Genomic DNA, 19,355 nt, shown 5'->3' with positions numbered 1-19,355 from the left:
TACCGGGCAGCTGCTATTGCCCATAAATTGGGGCGCAGAGCTTGCGGGTGCAATGGGCAGCAGAAGCGGCTGCCCAGTACAAATTTCTGAGAAGATCCAGCTGTGGCACAGAACAGAAAGTCTCTGCCAGTGCCACGCCGCGCCCAGACAGGTAATCTTGCAACAGAGTGGTACATGGTTTGGAGACTACTGTCCTAAAACATGAGTAGCCAACCTGTGTCAACAGGATTTATGGAACTTCTGGCCAGGAGCTTAAGGACCAACTAGCTGGTCCTGGTGTAGGATTGTCTCTGTCTCTTCTCCACTTTGCCCTTCTGATCAGCAGAAGGGCATGCCAGACTACAGAGTGCACTATAGCATGTGCTGCTAAATGACCCTATTGTATACTTTGGGAATGACTTATGGTACCCTTGCCAAAATAGTTGGCCACGATTTTCATAAGTGTTCATTAAGCAAGTTTCAGGATATTTAATATGTTGCATGCAAGTAAAATCCTTGGGCTGGAGTCAAAACAAAATAATACGGTACTTGTAAAAATATTTGGGAGGTAGTAGGAAGTATATCACAGAACTACCATATTCAAAGTGTAATTTAAAAAAATAAGTAAACTTCCTTTCCAGGTCCGCACAAGCATTCTGGCAGAACATAAAGAACCAAGAACAGATATTGGGGTAAGTGAATTAAGTTCATTGATTTAAAAAAAATTACTTCTGAAAAGTAAAAAATGATAGGTTTTTGAGTTTAATGTTATGGTTACTAGCTATTTCCTTGATAATTGAAGTACAGGTCCAGACTAACCGTGGATTTGGGACCTGTGGTTTTATCTAACTGCAGGTTCCGGAAGTGACTACAGTATTTTCAGGGCCCACAGAAGGCCTTGGAAGGCTTTCACACACAGCTTCCTCAGCCCTCAAAAAACCCTCTGAACATGTCTGGAGCATAGCTCCAGTTGCATTCAGCGGGCAACAGGGTGCCTGGCTTGCTGATTTGATTATCCACAAGTTTTGGCATCTACTGGGGTTCCAGGAATGGAATCCCAACAGATGCTGAGACATGACTGTAGTGCAAAATCTATACCTATCTTTAAAGCATGAATGCGTAGATCTCTGTCAAAAGGAGAACAGATAGTTCAAGTTAATTTTAAGTGGTGCCCTAGCCAGGGGTCTCCAAACTTTTTGGCTGGAGGGCTGCAACATGTCCAGCATGGTGTCAAGGGCCAGAAAAATAAATGTAAATAAATACATTAGAGAGGGAACTTAGATGAATGAATAAATGAATGAATGGGTTCAAAAGTTCCACGGTTTCTCTAAGCCCCAAATTATACTGCAGAACATATTTAAATGAACTTCCATACAAATAGCAGATACAAATCAAATTTTAAGTCTATGTAAAACTTTCTGCGGTCCTATTTTAAAACTATTACAAAGTGTGTAACTTAGGGCACTTCTAGCAAGTCCATATTGGTTCCCTCCCACTCCCTTTGTGTGTTTGCTTAACATCTAGCCCAGGGGTGCCCAAACCTTGGCCATGGGGCCACTTGCGGCCCTTGAGGCCTCTCAGTGTGGCCCTCGGAGCTCCCAGTCTCCAACGAGCCTCTGGCGCTCTGGTGATTTGTTGGAGCCCACACTGGCCCGACGCAACTGCTCTCAGCGTGAGGGCAACTGTTTGACCTCTTGCGTGAGCTGTGGGATGAGGGCTCCCTCCACTGCTTGCTGTTTCACATCTATGATGCAGTAGCAGCAGAAAAGGAAAGGCCAGCCTTGAGCAATTGCAAGACCTTCATTCATTCATTCATATAAGTTCATCTTTAATATATTCATTTATGTAAACGTATGTAAATTTATTCAAATTTGAAATGTAAATTAATTCCTTTTTTCCCCGGCCCCCAACACAGTGGCAAAGAGACGATGCGGCCCTCCTGCCAAAAACTTTGGACACCCCTGATCTAGCCTGAAGAAGAGTTTTGGAAAACTTGACGCTGATTAATATATTTTAGATGATTTTAATAAAAATATTACCCTACTTGGCTTTTGGATTTTTTTCTGATGGATACACAGCACTTTGAACTCTCTATAACTGCTATAGAATTATAACAGAAATAGTATTAGATTTTACTTTGTTTTGATTGGTCTGTTGGTTATATGATTTTTATTGATCTTACTATGTATTGTGGTTATTTTAATTCTTTTAATTATTGCTAGCTGCTGTGAAAGTTTTTGGGTTGAGAAGTGGAGTACCATGTAATTGTACAAACTTCCCCCTACATCCGTGGATCTGGTATTCATGGTTTCAGTTATCTATGGTTCTCCATGGTCCTTGCACTCCATTACCTTCCGTTTTGTTCATTAACAAGTAGGCATGTTTCTTGTTTTTATAGACTCTACAAGAGGAAGGCAACATGCAGGCAGACTTCCTACGTGCTAGGGCGACACAGTTGGAATGTTAACAGGAGGCAGGAACTGTGTGTTAGTTCTGATCTGTATTAGGGCCCCACATAACTGTTGTTCATATCAGAAGAATTGGATACAGGTTCTAAGTGCATTGTCTAGTTTGGGCCTAACTCCGATCTGAATGTGCAGTAGTAAAGTATAGAGGAGCTGGTGGAAACTTATAAACTGCTGAGACACAGCCCAGAGAAGTAAGGTTGTGCAAGACCCTGTGTAAAAGGGAGTGAACTATCCCCCTTAGTTTATGTGACTACCACTAGGGAAGTTCTGATTTAATATAAAAGTGTGAAAATCGTTCACATAGTCAAAGTTATATCAAAGTGTACAATGGGTGTAAGACATGAAAGTTCATATTTATGAAGTAGTCTATAGTGAATAACAGGTTACCATTCCTACTGAAAGGATGTTTCAGCCAAAGGAACAAAAATATTTTACAGTGGAGTGATATTTTAAGAAATTGAGCAGTTAGTGATTTTTCGGAAGTCAATAAAAAAAGTCAAGAAGGACAGAAATAGGCATGCTTGGTTTGTATTCTGAACAGTTTCCTCAGTGATACAAATGGCTGTCATTGATACAGTGGCGTAAAAAAATATAGGTCAATGTCGATGTTATCAGTACAGCCATACAAATCCATTTGGCTCCATCTGCCCAGGAATGAAATTGTTCTTCTTGGGGTGGAAATAAGGAAACAAATGCCTGTGATGATGAACTAGAAAACTGTCGCATTTTGATTAATATTTTATTCTAAGTGCTTCATAAAAATAACTCCTGAAAGCAAACATACACATATTTGGAAAATAAAAATGATAGTGCCTCCAGGTTTGAGAAATCACTGTAGCAAAAAACAGTGGCAAAATTCAGCAGATTTAACAATACTTGTGTATAGGAATTGCATGAATAGGAAGAATGCAGCCTCATGCTTAAGATAAATAAATTTTGTCTTGTAGCTATACATTTTCAGCCTGCTGTTTGTCAGACTGTCATTCTGTTTGCTTTTAATGAAAAAGGGGTCCTGCCTCAGCTTAACAAATGATTGATAACAGTGTTACTGATCTATGAAGACATTCTTCAGGATAATGGATCAAGATAATAATTTCTTGTTTAATATTTCTCTCTTGCTACCAAGGTAAGGTTTGCAGGCATGGGGGTGAAAGACAGACTCCTAAAATGAGAAATCGAATAAAGGTGTTCTTCACCTCCATCTATCTCACTTTACACACCTCCTCTTTTCTTTTTTTAGCGAAGCTTCCTGGGTTGTGCTACTTTTAAAGTAGGCGATTTGGTGAAATCAAAGGAGGAACAATTGTCGCTTAGTCTGAGGTAGGTCTTTTTCTGTTAATTGCAAATCGCCTTCGATAAACAATGATGTTTAATTAGAACGGCTTGACTGAAACTCAGAATTACTACAGGTTTGTGAGATGCATTTTGCATTTAATGCTATGTATATACAGATGAGTGAATATATTTTATTTCATTTTAGTTTTATTCCTTGTTGTCCTTGTGTAGAAGTGACCTAGCCAATCTGTTAAACAAAGTGAAGAAAGGGGAAAGAAATGACAAATTTGAACTAAGAAGGGAGTACACAAATTGTGGCCCCTACATTTGATTGAGGTGTATTGATGATTAAGGTATCAGCAATGCTATGTCTGCGCTGATCTGCTGACTCAATAAATCTTCATACATTTCCTCTGGACTTGTGCTTCTTTACTGAATTGTTGGCTTCGGGTTTTTATTGGCTTTGTTTTTAATCAATGCAGTAAATTTTCTCTGTTACAGACCTATGCATTCCTGCTGAATCTGAATACGTTTTCAGTTAGGTGATTTTTAAAAAGGGATTCTGGTTTCATGATCAGGAAGTATCCAGGTTTAGGTTCTGCTCAAAGAAGTTAGCAAACAAAATTGACAAGAATTCATAATGAATTGGTGCAAAGTTTCAATTTCTCTTTTCTATGTTTTTAAAAGAGCCAAGTGCATGGAAGTGTAAGCAGGGTCCCAAGAGTATTTCTAACTTTGGCTGCTTTGTTTGTCTTCTTGACCTGTAGAATGCTGGCTTGGCAAGAAGCAATCAACATGGAGGCTACCCAGCAACATCTTCCAGTCCTTTGCTCAGGTTCACATGTTGCTGGAAGTTGGCCTTATATGATGGAGGAGAACGTGAGCAAGCCTTGTCTTCATCATGCCCTTAAAAAACTGTATGAACTAAGGCAGAGGTTCCCAAACTGTAATGCTGCAATGCCCCAGCCAGGAAAGCTTTATTGGCGCCCCTTAAGGGGTGGGGTGACAGCGATGGCAGCAATGCTATCACCACGATTGCATTGCTGCCGGGAGGGTCTCCCCCCCCATTAATCAATTTGTCACTGACTTTGCAGGCAAAATATGTATTTTACTGTACTTCGTTGGTGCTGTTAGGTCCATGGCAGACATCAGGTCTGAATTTGGGCCTGTCCTGCCAGAAAAAAGGGGAGAGTTTATCAAGACCTTCCATTTCCCACCTCCTTGAAGTGGGATTTTATCCACTCTGGGGTTAAGAGTCGCCTCGGAACAACTATAGCAGTTAAAACCATCTTTATTGATTATAACATGACATAAAATATTGCTCAGCTATTGCACACTTCCATACACCTACACCCACTCAAACTTGACCAGGAAATTATACACCTGGGCTAAAAAACGACATTGAGATAATGTCCTCAGTTGACCCAAAATATCTGTGGATAAATGTTGTACCTAGTTTAGACTGGGAAGAAGACAGGATGACAAAATCTTCTGTCTCAACTCCGCTTGGCTTCGTCTCTTATCCCTTTGGGGCAGTTCTTTGTTGTATACATATTTCTTAGGCTGAAATTTTCCACTCAGATGCTTGCGTCCTTCTTGCATCCCAGGCCCTGTTGCACCCACCTTCTCACAATCTTGGCTTGAATTATTGCTAAATCTAGTGGCTGGGGAGCCCTTTTTTCCTGGTGTCTCTCTACCCTTGACAAGATAGATATCTTTACACTCTCACATAACACCAGAACCAGGGTACATCCACTAAAATTGAGTGTTGGGAGAGTTAGGACAGACAAAAGAAAATATTTCTTTACTCAGCGTGTGGTTGGTCTGTGGAACTCCTTGCCACAGGATATGGTGATGGCGTCTAGCTTGGACGCCTTTAAAAGGGGATTGGACAAGTTTCTGGAGGAAAAATCCATTACGGGGTACAAGCCATGATGTGTATGCGCAACCTCCTGATTTTAGAAATGGGTTATGTCAGAATGCCAGATGCAAGGGAGGGCACCAGGATGAGGTCTCTTGTTATCTGGTGTGCTCCCTGGGGCATTTGGTGGGCCGCTGTGAGATACAGGAAGCTGGACTAGATGGGCCTATGGCCTGATCCAGTGGGGCTGTTCTTATGTTCTTATGGTGAGATGTTACACCATTATCTCTAGAAGAGCTCCATTCATGATCAAAGAAGAGCATCTTCCTTCTCCTTGAAGAGGGAGTTGTAATCCTTCATTGTCTCATCACTCTAGTCCTTCATCAGCACTTATTCTGGCTGGTTCACACCCGTTCACAGTTGTTTTGACCTTCACACATTTTTTACTTTTACTCACAATTATCAACACATTAATTATAATTTATTAATTTGTTAATTTTAATAAAATATGTGCATCATGACAAAACATCATAATAACCCCAAGTTCAATCAAAACCCTAAGTTTTAAAATGCATAGCTTTAGAATGGCTAAAAATGGCATACATCTTGACCCTGTCACTGCTTCTAAAATACAGTCAGAATTTGACAAGGTTATAGTCTTGTACTGATTTTCAGGATTTGTTTCAAGTTCATCTCGTCCTCTCTGAGTGATAAATTAATACATTTGGATTGGATTGAAAGTTTACATCTGCATGCATAAGATGTCTTTCATTCATAGAACAGCTATTTTACAGTTTATGCTAGTGCATTGCAAGAGTAAACTGAGTCTGAAAGCCCAATCCTATGTAGGATTGGGCTGTCACATGAAACCTATTAAAACAGGGGAAGTGATTTCTGCTGTTGTAAAATGGTTGCCCATGGAGTGCACAGTGCTCTCTGTTCATGGCCATTCTGCAAGTGCTGCCACACATGTTCATTGATGGACCGTGCCAGACCAGATAAAGTACCCATGGGAAGAGTAAGGGTAGATCGGGAGTGAAACTGAGTGGGGAGCTGCAGAAAGACAGTGGGAGGGGGTGGATCCAAAGGCAATGGTTTGGGCTGGATCCTATCCCCTCTATTATGAAGCTCCTCAGCCATTCACACTCCCTGGATTTGTGCCAGCTAAGGAGCTGGCACAGGTCCAAGGAGACACATTCATGATCAGGAGGCTTGTAGGGAGGTAGTGTGTTCCCTTACCTCTCCTGATCCTCACACCCCCTGTTGGATACAGCACATGCCTTTATGACTCAGCTGCATTGGTCAGGGGTGGGGGTAGAGGATAGTATTGGGTTGTAAATCCAGTGCTGTTCATCCACCTTCAAAAAAGTGTGTGCAACAGCTTGCGCAATCTTGAAAACTACTCTAGAATCTTATTATTTTATTATGATAGCACTACATCAACTCAAACTCTTACTCAACCACTTGCTGAACAATGCCAGTAGCTTTTCCTTCTACTCACCATTTTTTGAAATAGCTTGAAGTCTTCTTCCTAAACTGGCTAGGTGTGAGTCCAACTAGCATGTGGTTGTCCACATAAATCATAAGCATTAACTGATTAGATTTCAAGAAAGAAAGAAAACTTGAACAATAACCAGGCATCAAAGTGGCTAATGTTTCTGATTAGGCTTTGAATTTATTTCACTGTTGCTTAAATTATAAATAGAATTGCAGCTAAACTTTTTATTAGTTTTGTGTACTGCTTTAGGCCAACAGAGCTTTTAGTGTTTCTGCCTGAATATATTTCATGTTCAAGGAATGTAAATCCTGTTAGTCTTTTGATGTATGACATGAATTGAAAGGATGAAGTTTAGGGAGTCAAAGAATTCAGGGAGCATTAAATATCAACAGCATTTTGCATGTTTAATTGATGATGACAGGGTTTCTGGAAACACCTGTGGAATGTTTGCAGCTGTTTGGTATATGCTATTTTCTTAGTAAATGCAATTAATAAAGAAATCGGCATGCTTTTCTCTTTGCGAATCAGCTTAATTGGTTGCGTTCTACCCTGCTGGCATACAACTTGCAACTTGCCACAGTGAGGCAGATGGATATCACCTTGGCCAGTTTCCAGCAAAAAAAGTAGAAAGAAATGTTGGCAAAGTGTATAATAAAACTGTGTATTAGGATGAACAAAAGTAATACTGAAGGCAGGTGTCCAGTGACGTTTTATTTATTACTGAAACTATCCAGAAAGAAATTCCGTGCAGTGTTTAGTAGTTTTAATCAGTGAATCTACATGGAAATTATAGTCAAATAGGATAAACTACAGATTTTGTCATAAAACTAAAAATCTGTTCTTTTCATCAAGAACTGCAGCTAAAAGAAATGTTTTCGTATTATTGGACTGAAGGATTTATTTGGGTGCATTGGGGGATTGTATTGGGTGCATTGACATGGGGAAGGCTAATGTGTTTGACACTAGAATGAAACTTGAATGCCATAGTTCAGAATTTACATGCAGATCTGCAGTCAGCTTGTCTCTCTTCTTTAGCAAACGTTTTTTTTGGGGGGGGGGGAATGAAGAAGTTATCATGGGAAATGCCTGCAAATGTACTCTTGTTTACGTGCAATAACAATTTGAGTGCATCTGTCTTTGCCTTGAATATCCTGGAGATATCCACAGCAGTTACTTTTGGGTAATCAGATGTTTTGTACAAACAAGAGTGATATTTGCCCAGTGCTATGTTGACATAAGAGATAGAGAGCTACAGTTGAAATAGACAAAAGTGGTGGTGTGGAGTTCTGAGTTGTTTGTGGTGCCTTTTCACTATGTGTTGGAGGCTCTTTGTTTTGCCTTATGTTTATTTTACTAGAATTTTAAGTTACATTTTAATGGCTATTTAAATTATGCAAATACTTGGTATATCTTGTTTGAAAATTCTAATGCGCCAAATAGACTTTAACCACTAAGACACAGGTGAGTGACAAATGTTTTCCAGAACATTGATGCAATTCTTTCTTTGGCATGTCTTTAGCTTTTGAAGGTAAATCCTTCTTTCATTACATGGTCTAACACTTGCAGATTTGTTGTCTGTTTTTAAGGTGTGTGCAAGTGAGTCTTGGCATTTAACAGTTGGATTTTGTTGACTAGTATAGAATTGGTCAGTGTGCAATATGAAATGATTTGTCAACATGGAAATTTTTTCATTCAAGTAACAGAAGTTTTAGTAAGTGGTATTGTCACGCTTGTGTAGTCTGTTGGGAGGCGGGTGTACCCTTCTGGATAATGGCCTCTTGTCATTCACATGTTCCTACAACCATCTGTAGTTGGCTGGAGCATGGGGGGGGAATGGGGGAGGGGAGAGAGAGAGAGAGAGAGAAACAATCAAAGCAACACCCCACCATCACAATGCTGGTTTCTCCAGGAATCCTGATCCTGCTGCCGATTGAGGTGGGATAGTCTTTGCTCGGCCTCAACATCCTGCAAGACTTTATATTTTGCATGGCCATGGGCAGCAGAGGTATGGCCTGGCCTACATAGTGGCCAGGCTTCCAACATGGAGCCATTTCACAGGCAGCTTTTGCATACAGTTTTTGGATGTGCAGGTTTTTTTTTCTCAAGCATCCCATATACTGGTTTGACTGTTTTGCTCAATTATATTGATTGATTTGATCGATTATGTTCTTATAATTCCCTGAACAATTCATGTGGACAGGTGAGCACATTAGTTTTTTTCCCTTAAGACTCTACCTCAAGATTTAAAAAAAAAAAAAAATCAGGAATGTCTGGCATGTGCCTTCCTAAATTCAATTTCCCTTTTTGGTTAGGGCAAAAATATTGTATTCTTCAGCAAGAGTCAGGGTAAGATTTTGCTTTGTAGACTTGTAGTGCATGATTGACAGTCCACATACCGTTATATTGCTTTTGAAATTCAGGGCAGCAGACAGTATTAAACCAGTGGCAGCCTGCAATTCATAGTTTAATAGTTGAATGTTTAATGCAAGCAGGCAATGAGACAGAAGTTCAGCATTTTCATGAAAACACACTTCTCTTCTGTAAATTGATCCTCTTTACTAGCGCATCTGTCATGACAACTGGGCTTTTAAAAGGTGTATGTGATCTGGCAACTGCTATTTGTTTTGCATTTTTCTTTCTCTGTACCCAGATGGATTTTGCAGTCAGTGCTGCCTGTTTTACTTGTCCAGTTGCGATGGAAGCCAAACAGAAAAATGTAGTATTATAAGGTTAATGTAATATATAAGAAATTGCTGTAATTCAGATGAAAAAGGAACCTTTCCTAAATAGTTTAAAACAAAATTGAGAAGCTTCTGCCAAGATGTGGTCTCCATGATTGCTGTGTGGGGGCTGACAAACTATCAACAAGTCCATTTCATTTAAGACCTTACCAGCTGAAATTCACTCGTGGAATTGGCCTCTTAAAAAGTCACAAGTAAATGGGCTGAAATTATCTCTCTGTCTTTCTGTCTCATTTTTTTTCCTGGCTGTTTTCCAGTTTGATGACATTAAAGACTTTGTCAGTGAAGATTTAGAAAAACATATGTGACACTACTTTATACCGAGTCAAATCATGGATTCATCTAGCTCAGTATTATATATACTGATGGTAGTGGCTCTCTAGGGTTTCAGGCATGGGCGTTTCCCAGTCTGACCCTGAGATGCCAAGAATTGATGGAAGCTGAGAACAAATGTGCAGTTGTTCCATGGCAAAGTGCATCCGTGTGTCACATCCATGAGTTACGATCTACATAGGATTTGCATCTGCGCATTCAGTTCAATCCTAGAGTTTCTTCATGGCAAAAGGAGCTCTAGTCCCTCTTCCAGCACTGTTAAGTCTTCAGCAGACTTTCTGTGTCTGCATATATCCCAGCAACACCTGCCCACTGAATGGGGTGGAAATTTCCCTCAAGGATTTGGTCTTCTAAGAAGCAGTAGTTTGGAAGACAAATTTCTAACATCCTTCCTCATGACTTGGGCTGCAGTCCTATGCACACTTTCCTGACAGTGCAGCTCATGCTGCATGTTGTTTTCCTGGGTTTTTTTTAGCCCTCTAACTCACCCTTATTCCATTTATACTGATTATAGAGTCATTGTGGAACTCAGAAGTACATGCCAATGACACCATTACATTGTATCGTCATCGCTTCATTGGGACTTCTGGGTTCAACAACCAGCAGCACAACGAGCAGGGTGTCACTGGCCCCATAAGTTTGGTAAGCATTTGGGATAAGGGGCTATTTTTTCCCCTTGCAGCACTCCAGTCTGCTTAACGGGGCTGCTTAAATCTGCTCTGGCACAGTCCAAGAAGCATCATTCTTCTGGCATAAGTTCGAGAAGCCCAATGTAGGGCTTCCAGGCCTGGGAGGGAGTATAGAATACAGTGGAGTACAGGTGATCATTGCTTAACAGTGGGGATGCAGTCTCCTATCCCTGTCTTTAAGTGACCTTGTTGTTAAGCAATCTTACCTGTTTGAAATCTCTGGAGTTTTTCTTAGCCCTGCAGAGGTTGTGCGCGTCGACCCGTGGCCTCTGCAGGGCTCAGAATGGCTGTTTTGGCCCCAAAAATGCCAATTCTGGTTTCCAGAGGGGAAACAGGAAGTGACGTTTTTATGCCTAATAAGGCATTCTGGGGCCTGGGGAAGCCAAGGGGTTCCCCTTCAGGTGGGCAAGCATGGGATCAATGACAGACCACTACTGATTGGAAGGTCGCTAAGAGATGTTCACTTGTACTTTAAAAAGGTGCTTGGATATTCTGTGAGGAAAAACACATGGATTTCTCGCATATACCCTTGTGAGTTTTGCGTCTAAACCTGCAGTTATTCTATGACTAATGCCCATTTCCACTTGGATATTTTTATGTTTATTCTATGCTTATTCTAAACCTGAGACCTTCTGCATTCAATGTATGCATTCTGCCACTGAGCAACAGCTTCTTCCCCAGTTGTAATGGAAGGATCTATATGCCTAGTGTACATCTTGAAGTTGTGGTAATCATATTTTTCCATATTTCCCTTGGGTTGGTTGAATATTAAAGGGGTTCTGTTTGGTCAAATGGATCCCTCCACCTTTTAAGGCTGACTGTATGATCTGTCCCTGCCACCTATTTTGTGTATTACCCATTGTTTTCACTTGACCACTATGGATTAATAGATCCTAGCCAACTCACCTGCTGAGAAGTGCGCAAACCAATCTTTAAAGCAGTCCAGTTCACCTGACCAAGTTGAAGATCATATAGGGAGGGTCAGGTGGTCTTAGCTCTTTCAGTCAGAATGGGAGATGAAAACCCCTAACCAAAGGGATCCAGCATTGCTGCACTCTGCTCTGGGCTGTTTTTTGGTTCTGACACCTGCAGGGTCAGCCTGTGTATTGCAGGATATAGTTCATCTCTCAAGCCGGGGGGAAGATACTGAAGGTTGAAACAAAATTTCTGGAATGCCCCCAAGAGCAAAGGGCATTTACCCTTGCAAGATTTCATTTGGCAGATATAGGAGCATCCCAGTTGCAGATAGAGTTTGTCCTTGCAGGCAAGGGAATATAGAAACACTCCTCCACATGTTATTACACTGTCCAATATACCAGGATCTTCACTTAAGTTACTTATCGCCTATCTCGGCCACTCTCTTGGGTCAGAGTGACCAGAATAAAATTGCCTGCATACTCAGTGGGGCAAATGAAGAGCTTGCTGGGGTGGTAGCTAAATACTGTATATAAATACGATAATCAAGAGACGTGTCTCTGTGATGGTCACAAATGATTGAGCCTATGTAGTAAGATCTGGTTGGTTAAGGCTGGAGGTGAACTGTCTGATTGATGCATCCCTCCATCCTATCTTTTGTTTTACATTGTTTGTACTTTAAATATGCCAGTAAAGGTTTCTTGTGCTTGATTGAGACATACAAAATTATGCATGGGAAGGATAGAGTGGATAGAGAGATGCTCTTTACACTCTCATATAACGCCAGAACCAGGGGACATCCACTAAAATGGAGTGTTGGGAGGGTTAGGACAGACGAAAGAAAATATTTCTTTACTCAGCGTGTTGTCAGTCTGTAGAACTCCTTGCCGCAGGATGTGGTGATGGAATCTGGCCTGGATGCCTTTATAAGGGGATTGGACAAGTTTCTGGAGGAAAAATCCATTATGGGCTACAAGCCATGATGTGTAAGTGCAACCTCCTGATTTTAGAAATGGGCTATGTCAGAATGCCAGATGCAAGGGAGGGCACCAGGATGCAGATCTCTTGTGATCTGGTGTGCTCCCTGGGGCATTTGGTGGGCCTCTGTGAGATACAGGAAGCTGGACTAGATGGGCCTATGGCCTGATCCAGTGGGGCTGTTCTTATGTACTTGTAAAAATAAAATGCAGCAATGTAAGTGCTTCTAGGCAGGGCTCTGTCAAGCTAGCTGTGCCAGTATTTTATTGTTTACATTAGCCTCCAACTCTCTTTTTATCTGATTGAAGGTGTCTCTGCTCTGTTTGGGCTTACTGTAAACAGTAGATGGGGTGAAGAGAAAGGCATCTTAGCTTACTTTAGGTTTGACATGCAAATTTCTCTTCCTGTTGACAGGGTTATACCAAGATTTTTGGGTGTGTAAGGCTGCACTTAATCACCGTAGGTGTCATGATATCGCATGACTGAAAAAAATTTTGAGATGACATCTCCTTTCAGATCTGAACTTGGGAGTTGGGATGCAATAAATTTCTATCCTTCCACTCACAAGGAAATGTAGCCTCTTCACCAGTTTTGGTATTAACATTTTCTGTTTAAGCCAAGAGGATCTGTTTTACCATCAAATGCAGTGGTTTTTGTGTTCACAACACATAAAATTTTTCTTCCTAGCCCTCATGCTGATAATATAGCCTTCAGGCACTGTAAAAAATACAAGTTGTGTTGCTAGAATCTGACACACTTTGTATAGTTGCCAGACTTCATAACTGAACACATGTGGACCCCATTCTGTTATAAACCATTTTAGAAAAGGGGCTTGCACTACAGATAATGACTTGCAAGCTGTGGCCTGGTGCTATGCCTCCTGTGAGTCAGCTCAAACAATATATTTTTTTTCCACTCAGCCCTATGTAGTAAAAGACACACACACTCACAATGTGTGCATAGCCTGGCCCCTCCAGCCATGTTCAGGGACATTTGAGCTTGTTTCCTTAATCTAGTAGTTTCCAAAATGTGTGTCACAAAAATTGGGGGCATCGCAAGGCACTTGCTGGTGTGTCACTGGCCAGGTGTCACTCTGCTCCAGCAGAGAGATTGTGGTGCGAGTCTCTAAACAGCAATAGGAACACGGTGGGCAAGTAAACCATGTGCTGAGGAAAGTTTGCCCACCCACCTTGACCCTCTTACCACTGTTTGGAGGCTTGCAATGACCTCTGAAGCTGGAAGTGAGTGGCCTGTGATGTGATTGCTGTACACGTTTTGCATCACTGCCACTCACTTCTGCGTTCCGAGGGCATCACAGCAGTGGTAAATTTTGAATCACTGCCTTAATCTGACAAGCAGCCTCCCCTCCTTCACAAACAAGGAAACTGGCCCGAATGCCCCTGAACAAGGTGGGAGTGGCCAAGATCTGTGTACCCCATGTGTGTGCATGAATTTTACTGTGCAGGACTGGTCCCAGTAAATGGTATTGTACAATGCAGTCATGTGCTAGCTTTAAAACATAATCATGAGTTTTGTTACTCAGAAGTACTGTAGCAGAGTTTTCATGTATAAATGCAATTTTTTTAAAGTAATGCATTTTATAGTTGAAAACTTTGCCAGGGTACTTTTGATCAAGTTCTGAATTATAGTTCAGATGTTGGAGAGACAAGAGCTCAAGTTCAAATCTGATTCCTTCAGTGAAACATATTAGCAGAGAGAGAGAGATGCAGATGACTGCATTTTTATAACAATAACAAAGTTATTGTTGTGGTGATTCCTCCACTGGTGGAAAGTAATAACTTTGAAAAGAAGTGCAGCGTAGTTTATAAAATCTCATATTTCTCAGTTTGATTTTTCAAAACAATCAAGGCACATTTGGCCAACTTGAAACATTATACTGACTTTCATGTAACAAAAGCAAAGTATAGTCTGCCCTTCCTTATGTAGATAAGGAAAACGGTAAATGTTTGAATCCACAGTTTCTGGCCAACCCAAGTTTCTGGAGGCGATCGGAGCAGTGCTCTGGTTGCCTCCAGAGGCTTATTGAAGCCAACAGAGGCCACTCACATCTACCCATCGCTTCTGCAGGCTTTAATGTAGTTTCCGGTTTTCACCGAAAACTGGAAGTTGCATTTAAATGGTCCAGGCAGGTTTCTGAGACTCAGAGAGGGTTGATGAGGCCCAGGTGGATGTGTGGGCTTCAGAAAGTCTCTGGAGGAGCTGCTCCTGTTGCCTTCAGCAGTTTTGGAGGCCTGGGTTCAGCACTGAACCCAGATGATGAAATCTGCAGATGCCCAACCTTCGGATAACATGGGCCACCTGTATAAAGTTTGATGGAGATAAGCAGATCTGGTCAGCTGTTGTGTAAGTTTGGGATAGTTGCTGCAGATAGTATTTTTGTGTGTTTAGAGCAGTGATTTTCAACCTTTTTTGTCTTGTGGCACACTGACAATGTGCTAAAATTGTCAAGGCACACCATCAGTTTTTTGACAATTGATAAGGCACACCATGCTGTTGGGGGGGCTCACACCCCCCAGTGGCTCTACTAATAAATGACCCTTTCCAAACTCTTGCGGCACACCTGCAGACCATTCACGGCACACCAGTGTGCCACGGCACACTGGTTGAAAATGGCTGGTTTAGAGTCTTTTATGTTTTCTTTAAAATTATTATCATAGGAGACATCATAAAAATGTATTAGAGGTTGTAAAGCAAACATTGACATGGGGGACTTTGCTTTTGAAATGTTGCAAATGTTCAGAACCTATATAGGGCAGACCCATCATTTGAGGCAGTAGTTGCAAATAAGCATTTTGCCCTGCGCTACTTTTCATATTGAAGGAAATTGTTTTAATTATGCTTCCACACGAATAGAAAGTGTCTCTTTTCATCCTTCCCCATATTTATTTTTTCAGGAGCTCAGACGGTGGAAAGACAGTTGGCACTATAGATGTCAGTCTTGTGAAGATGGGGGAGATGGAGGAAGGGGAGGCAGATCACATCACAACAGATGTGCAGGGACAAAAGGTAGGAACCCAACTCAGTGCACAATTAAATTAGAATGATCAGATATGCCAGATGCCTGTGTATTACTATAGTCACTGTAGGCTTTAAGTTTGCATTTAAACGTAACAATGGAATCCTCTGTAGAATAAAATATGACGTGTGTTTAACTAAAAATACTCTTGAATGGAACAGAGTTCTGTTGCAGAAGTTCAACTTGGAACAAAAGTACTAATTTTAACATCAGTCAAGTGTAATTTAGCCAAGAACAGTGTGTACAATGTTTTGGATGAACTGCTACTCTGCTTTCCAACTCCCCCAAGCTTTTGCACCAACAACTTTTTCCACTTTTTGCAATAGTGATAGAGGTGGGCAGCTGCTATGAGTGGCTGCCGCTTTTCCCCCCAAAAGCAATAGAGGCAGTCTTTATTGATATTTTCAAAAAAAAAAAAAAAAGTGGTGGCACTGGGGGCCACAACTGCCGCTTTTTTTTTTTTAGTAAAAACAAATAGAGTGGTGGCTGATCATGCACCGTGGGGGAATGGTGGCATGGCAGCAACTCCTCAAGCATGCCACTCAGGGGCACTTGTCCTCACTCACCCCCTTGTACACCAGTGCACTGGGGCAAATCCCTGCCCTGGGCCTTGTGTGGCATGCCCACTAGCCCCTTATGTGCTTTGGGCACTGGTACTTGACAGTTCAGTGTTGGCCTGGTTAAGTGAGCCTTCTGCCAGTGCCCAATGTGGTTGACCTGGGTTGCCACCTCTGCTCATAATTTGTTCCTACAAATTTCAGATGTGAACGTATATCTAATTTATTGTGCATAAGACAGAACACAATTTTAACCTATATTTATAAGTGGGTTAAAAATACAGACTAGTGTGCTAGTAAAGCAACCATGACAAAATCTCCTATCCAAGTAGGGGAGCAAAGATCTGACTTCAGTATACTTCTTACATCTCAGAATTCATGTTGTTTCTATCCACACCTTCACTTGTAAGAGGAAATGTCAGTAGAAAGTAGGACCAAGTCCAAACTGTCCATTCAGTTTCTGAAGTTCTTTGTATACAGGACTTGAGTTTGATTCTCAAATAATTTGCATAATTGTTTGAAACAAATTCTTCCTTGACAATTTGGCCAATGTTGATACAGAAATAAAAGACCACAAATATTCCACTCACCCCTGAAAGTAATTTTTCTGTCTTCTAACACATGATTTTGGTGAATATAAGGGGAGAAATATTTAAGCCAGAAGGAAGAGTGAAAGAAGATATACACACACTTTGCCTCCCTCCAAGAATTGTTTTTTAGTAAAGATTCTTAAATTACCAGGCCTGTGGAGCGATGTAATACTGGGGGCGTACTATCATCCTCCAGACCAGAAATCGGATGGGGACCTTGAAATGAGGAAACAGATCAGGGAAGTGACGAGGAGGGACGGGGTTGTAATCATGGGGGACTTAAATTATCTTCATATTGACTGGGTCAGTTTGTGTTCTGGTCACGTAAAGGAGACCGGATTCCTTGACGTGCTAAATGACTGCGCCTTAGAGCAGCTAGTCATGGAGCCCACCAGAGGACAGGTGACTCTGGATTTAATATTGTGCGGTACACAGGACCTGGTTAGAGATGTCAATGTTACGGAGCCGTTGGGGAACAGTGATCATGCTGCGATCCGTTTCGACGTGCACGTTGGGGGAAGAATACTGGGCAAATCTCTCACAAAAACGCTTGACTTCCGACGGGCGGACTTCCCTCAGATGAGGAGGCTGGTTAGAAGGAGGTTGAAAGGGAAGGTAAAAAGAGTCCAATCTCTCCAAAGTGCATGGTGGCTGCTTAAAACAACAGTAATAGAGGCCCAGCAGAGGTGTATACCACAAAGAAAGAAGGGTTCCACTAAATCCAGGAGGGTGCCCGCATGGCTAATGAGCCAAGTTAGAGAGGCTGTAAAGGGCAAGGAAGCTTCCTTCCGTAAATGGAAGTCTTGCTCTAATGAGGAGAATAAAAAGGAACATAAACTGTGGCAAAAGAAATGTAAGAAGGTGATACGGAAGGCCAAGCGAGACTATGAGGTACGCATGGCCAGCAACATTAAGGGGAATAATAAAAGCTTCTTCAAATATGTTAGAAGCAGGAAACCCGCCAGAGAGGCGGTTGGCCCTCTGGATGGTGAGGGAGGGAAAGGGTAGATAAAGGAGACTTAGAGATGGCAGAGAAATTAAATGAGTTCTTTGCATCTGTCTTCACGGCGGAAGACATTGGGCAGATACTGCTGCCCGAACGGCCCCTCCTGACCGAGGAATTAAGTCAGATAGAGGTTAAAAGAGATGTTTCAGGCCTCATTGATAAAGATCAATAAGTCACCGGGCCCTGATGGCATCCACCCAAGAGTTATTAAAGAATTGAAAAATGAAGTTGCTGATCTCTTGACTAAGATATGCAACTTGTCCCTCAAAACGGCCACGGTGCCAGAAGATTGGAGGATAGCAAATGTCACGCCTATTTTTAAAAAGGGAAAGAGGGGGGACCCGGGAAACTATAAGCCGGTCAGCCTAACATCTATATTGGGTAAGATGGTGGAATGCCTCATCAAAGATAGGATCTCAAAACACATAGAGGAACAGGCCTTGCTGAGGGAGAATCAGCATGGCTTCTGTAAGGGTAAGTCTTGCCTCACGAACCTTATAGAATTCTTTGAAAAGGTCAACAGGCATGTGGATGCGGGAGAAACTGTAGACATTATATATCTGGACTTTCAGAAGGCGTTTGACACGGTCCCTCACCAAAGGCTACTAAAAAAACTCCACAGTCAGGGAATTAGAGGACAGGTCCTCTCATGGATTGAGAACTGGTTGAAGGCCAGGAAGCAGAGAGTGGGTGTCAATGGGCAATTTTCACAATGGAGAGAAGTGAAAAGCGGTGTGCCCCAAGGATCTGTCCTGGGACTGGTACTTTTCAGCCTCTTCATAAATGACCTGGAGACAGGGTTGAGCAGTGAGGTGGCTAAGTTTGCAGACGACACCAAACTTTTCTTAGTGGTGAAGACCAGAAGTGATTGTGAGGAGCTCCAGAAGGATCTCTCCAGACTGGCAGAATGGGCAGCAAAATGGCAGATGCGCTTCAATGTCAGTAAGTGTAAAGTCATGCACATTGGGGCAAAAAATCAAAACTTCACAAATAGGCTAATGAGTTCTGAGCTGCTTGTGACAGATCAAGAGAGAGATCTTGGGGTGGTGGTGGACAGGTCGATGAAAGTGTCGACCCAATGTGCGGCGGCAGTAAAGAAGGCCAATTCTATACTTGGGATCATTAGAAAAGGTATTGAGAACAAAACAGCTAATATTATAATGCTGTTGTACAAATCTATGGTAAAACCACACCTAGAGTATTGTGTTCAGTTCTGGTTGCCGCATCTCAAAAAAGACTTAGTGGAAATGGAAAAGGTGCAAAAGAGAGCGACTAGAATGATTACTGGGCTGGGGCACCTTCCTTATGAGAGACGGCTGTGGCGTTTGAGTCTCTTCAGCCTAGAAAAGAGACGCCTGAGGGGGGACATGATTGAGACATTCAAAATTATGCAGGGGATGGACAGAGTGAATAGAGAGATGCTCTTTA

General features: G+C 41.8%; 1 protein-coding gene across 5 annotated transcripts in view; it reads left to right on the top strand.

Annotated features, from left to right (window-relative positions):
* INPP4B (inositol polyphosphate-4-phosphatase type II B) overlaps positions 1 to 19,355 on the top strand; it is a 338,885-nt gene that overhangs the window by 191,777 nt on the left and 127,753 nt on the right. For all 5 annotated transcript variants that reach the window (XR_010794649.1, XM_066631736.1, XM_066631738.1 and 2 more), the window contains 3 exons: positions 621 to 671; positions 3,688 to 3,767; positions 15,653 to 15,764. Coding sequence is in view for 4 of the 5 variants with exons in the window: in XM_066631736.1 (XP_066487833.1) it covers positions 621 to 671; positions 3,688 to 3,767; positions 15,653 to 15,764 (243 nt within the window). In the remaining variant the exon portion in view is untranslated. The remainder of the gene's footprint in view (positions 1 to 620; positions 672 to 3,687; positions 3,768 to 15,652; positions 15,765 to 19,355) is intronic.

This window comes from Tiliqua scincoides, chromosome 6 (genome assembly GCF_035046505.1).
Source record: "Tiliqua scincoides isolate rTilSci1 chromosome 6, rTilSci1.hap2, whole genome shotgun sequence".
NCBI lineage: Eukaryota > Metazoa > Chordata > Lepidosauria > Squamata > Scincidae > Tiliqua > Tiliqua scincoides.
This window is presented reverse-complemented; position numbering and strand designations above follow the sequence as displayed.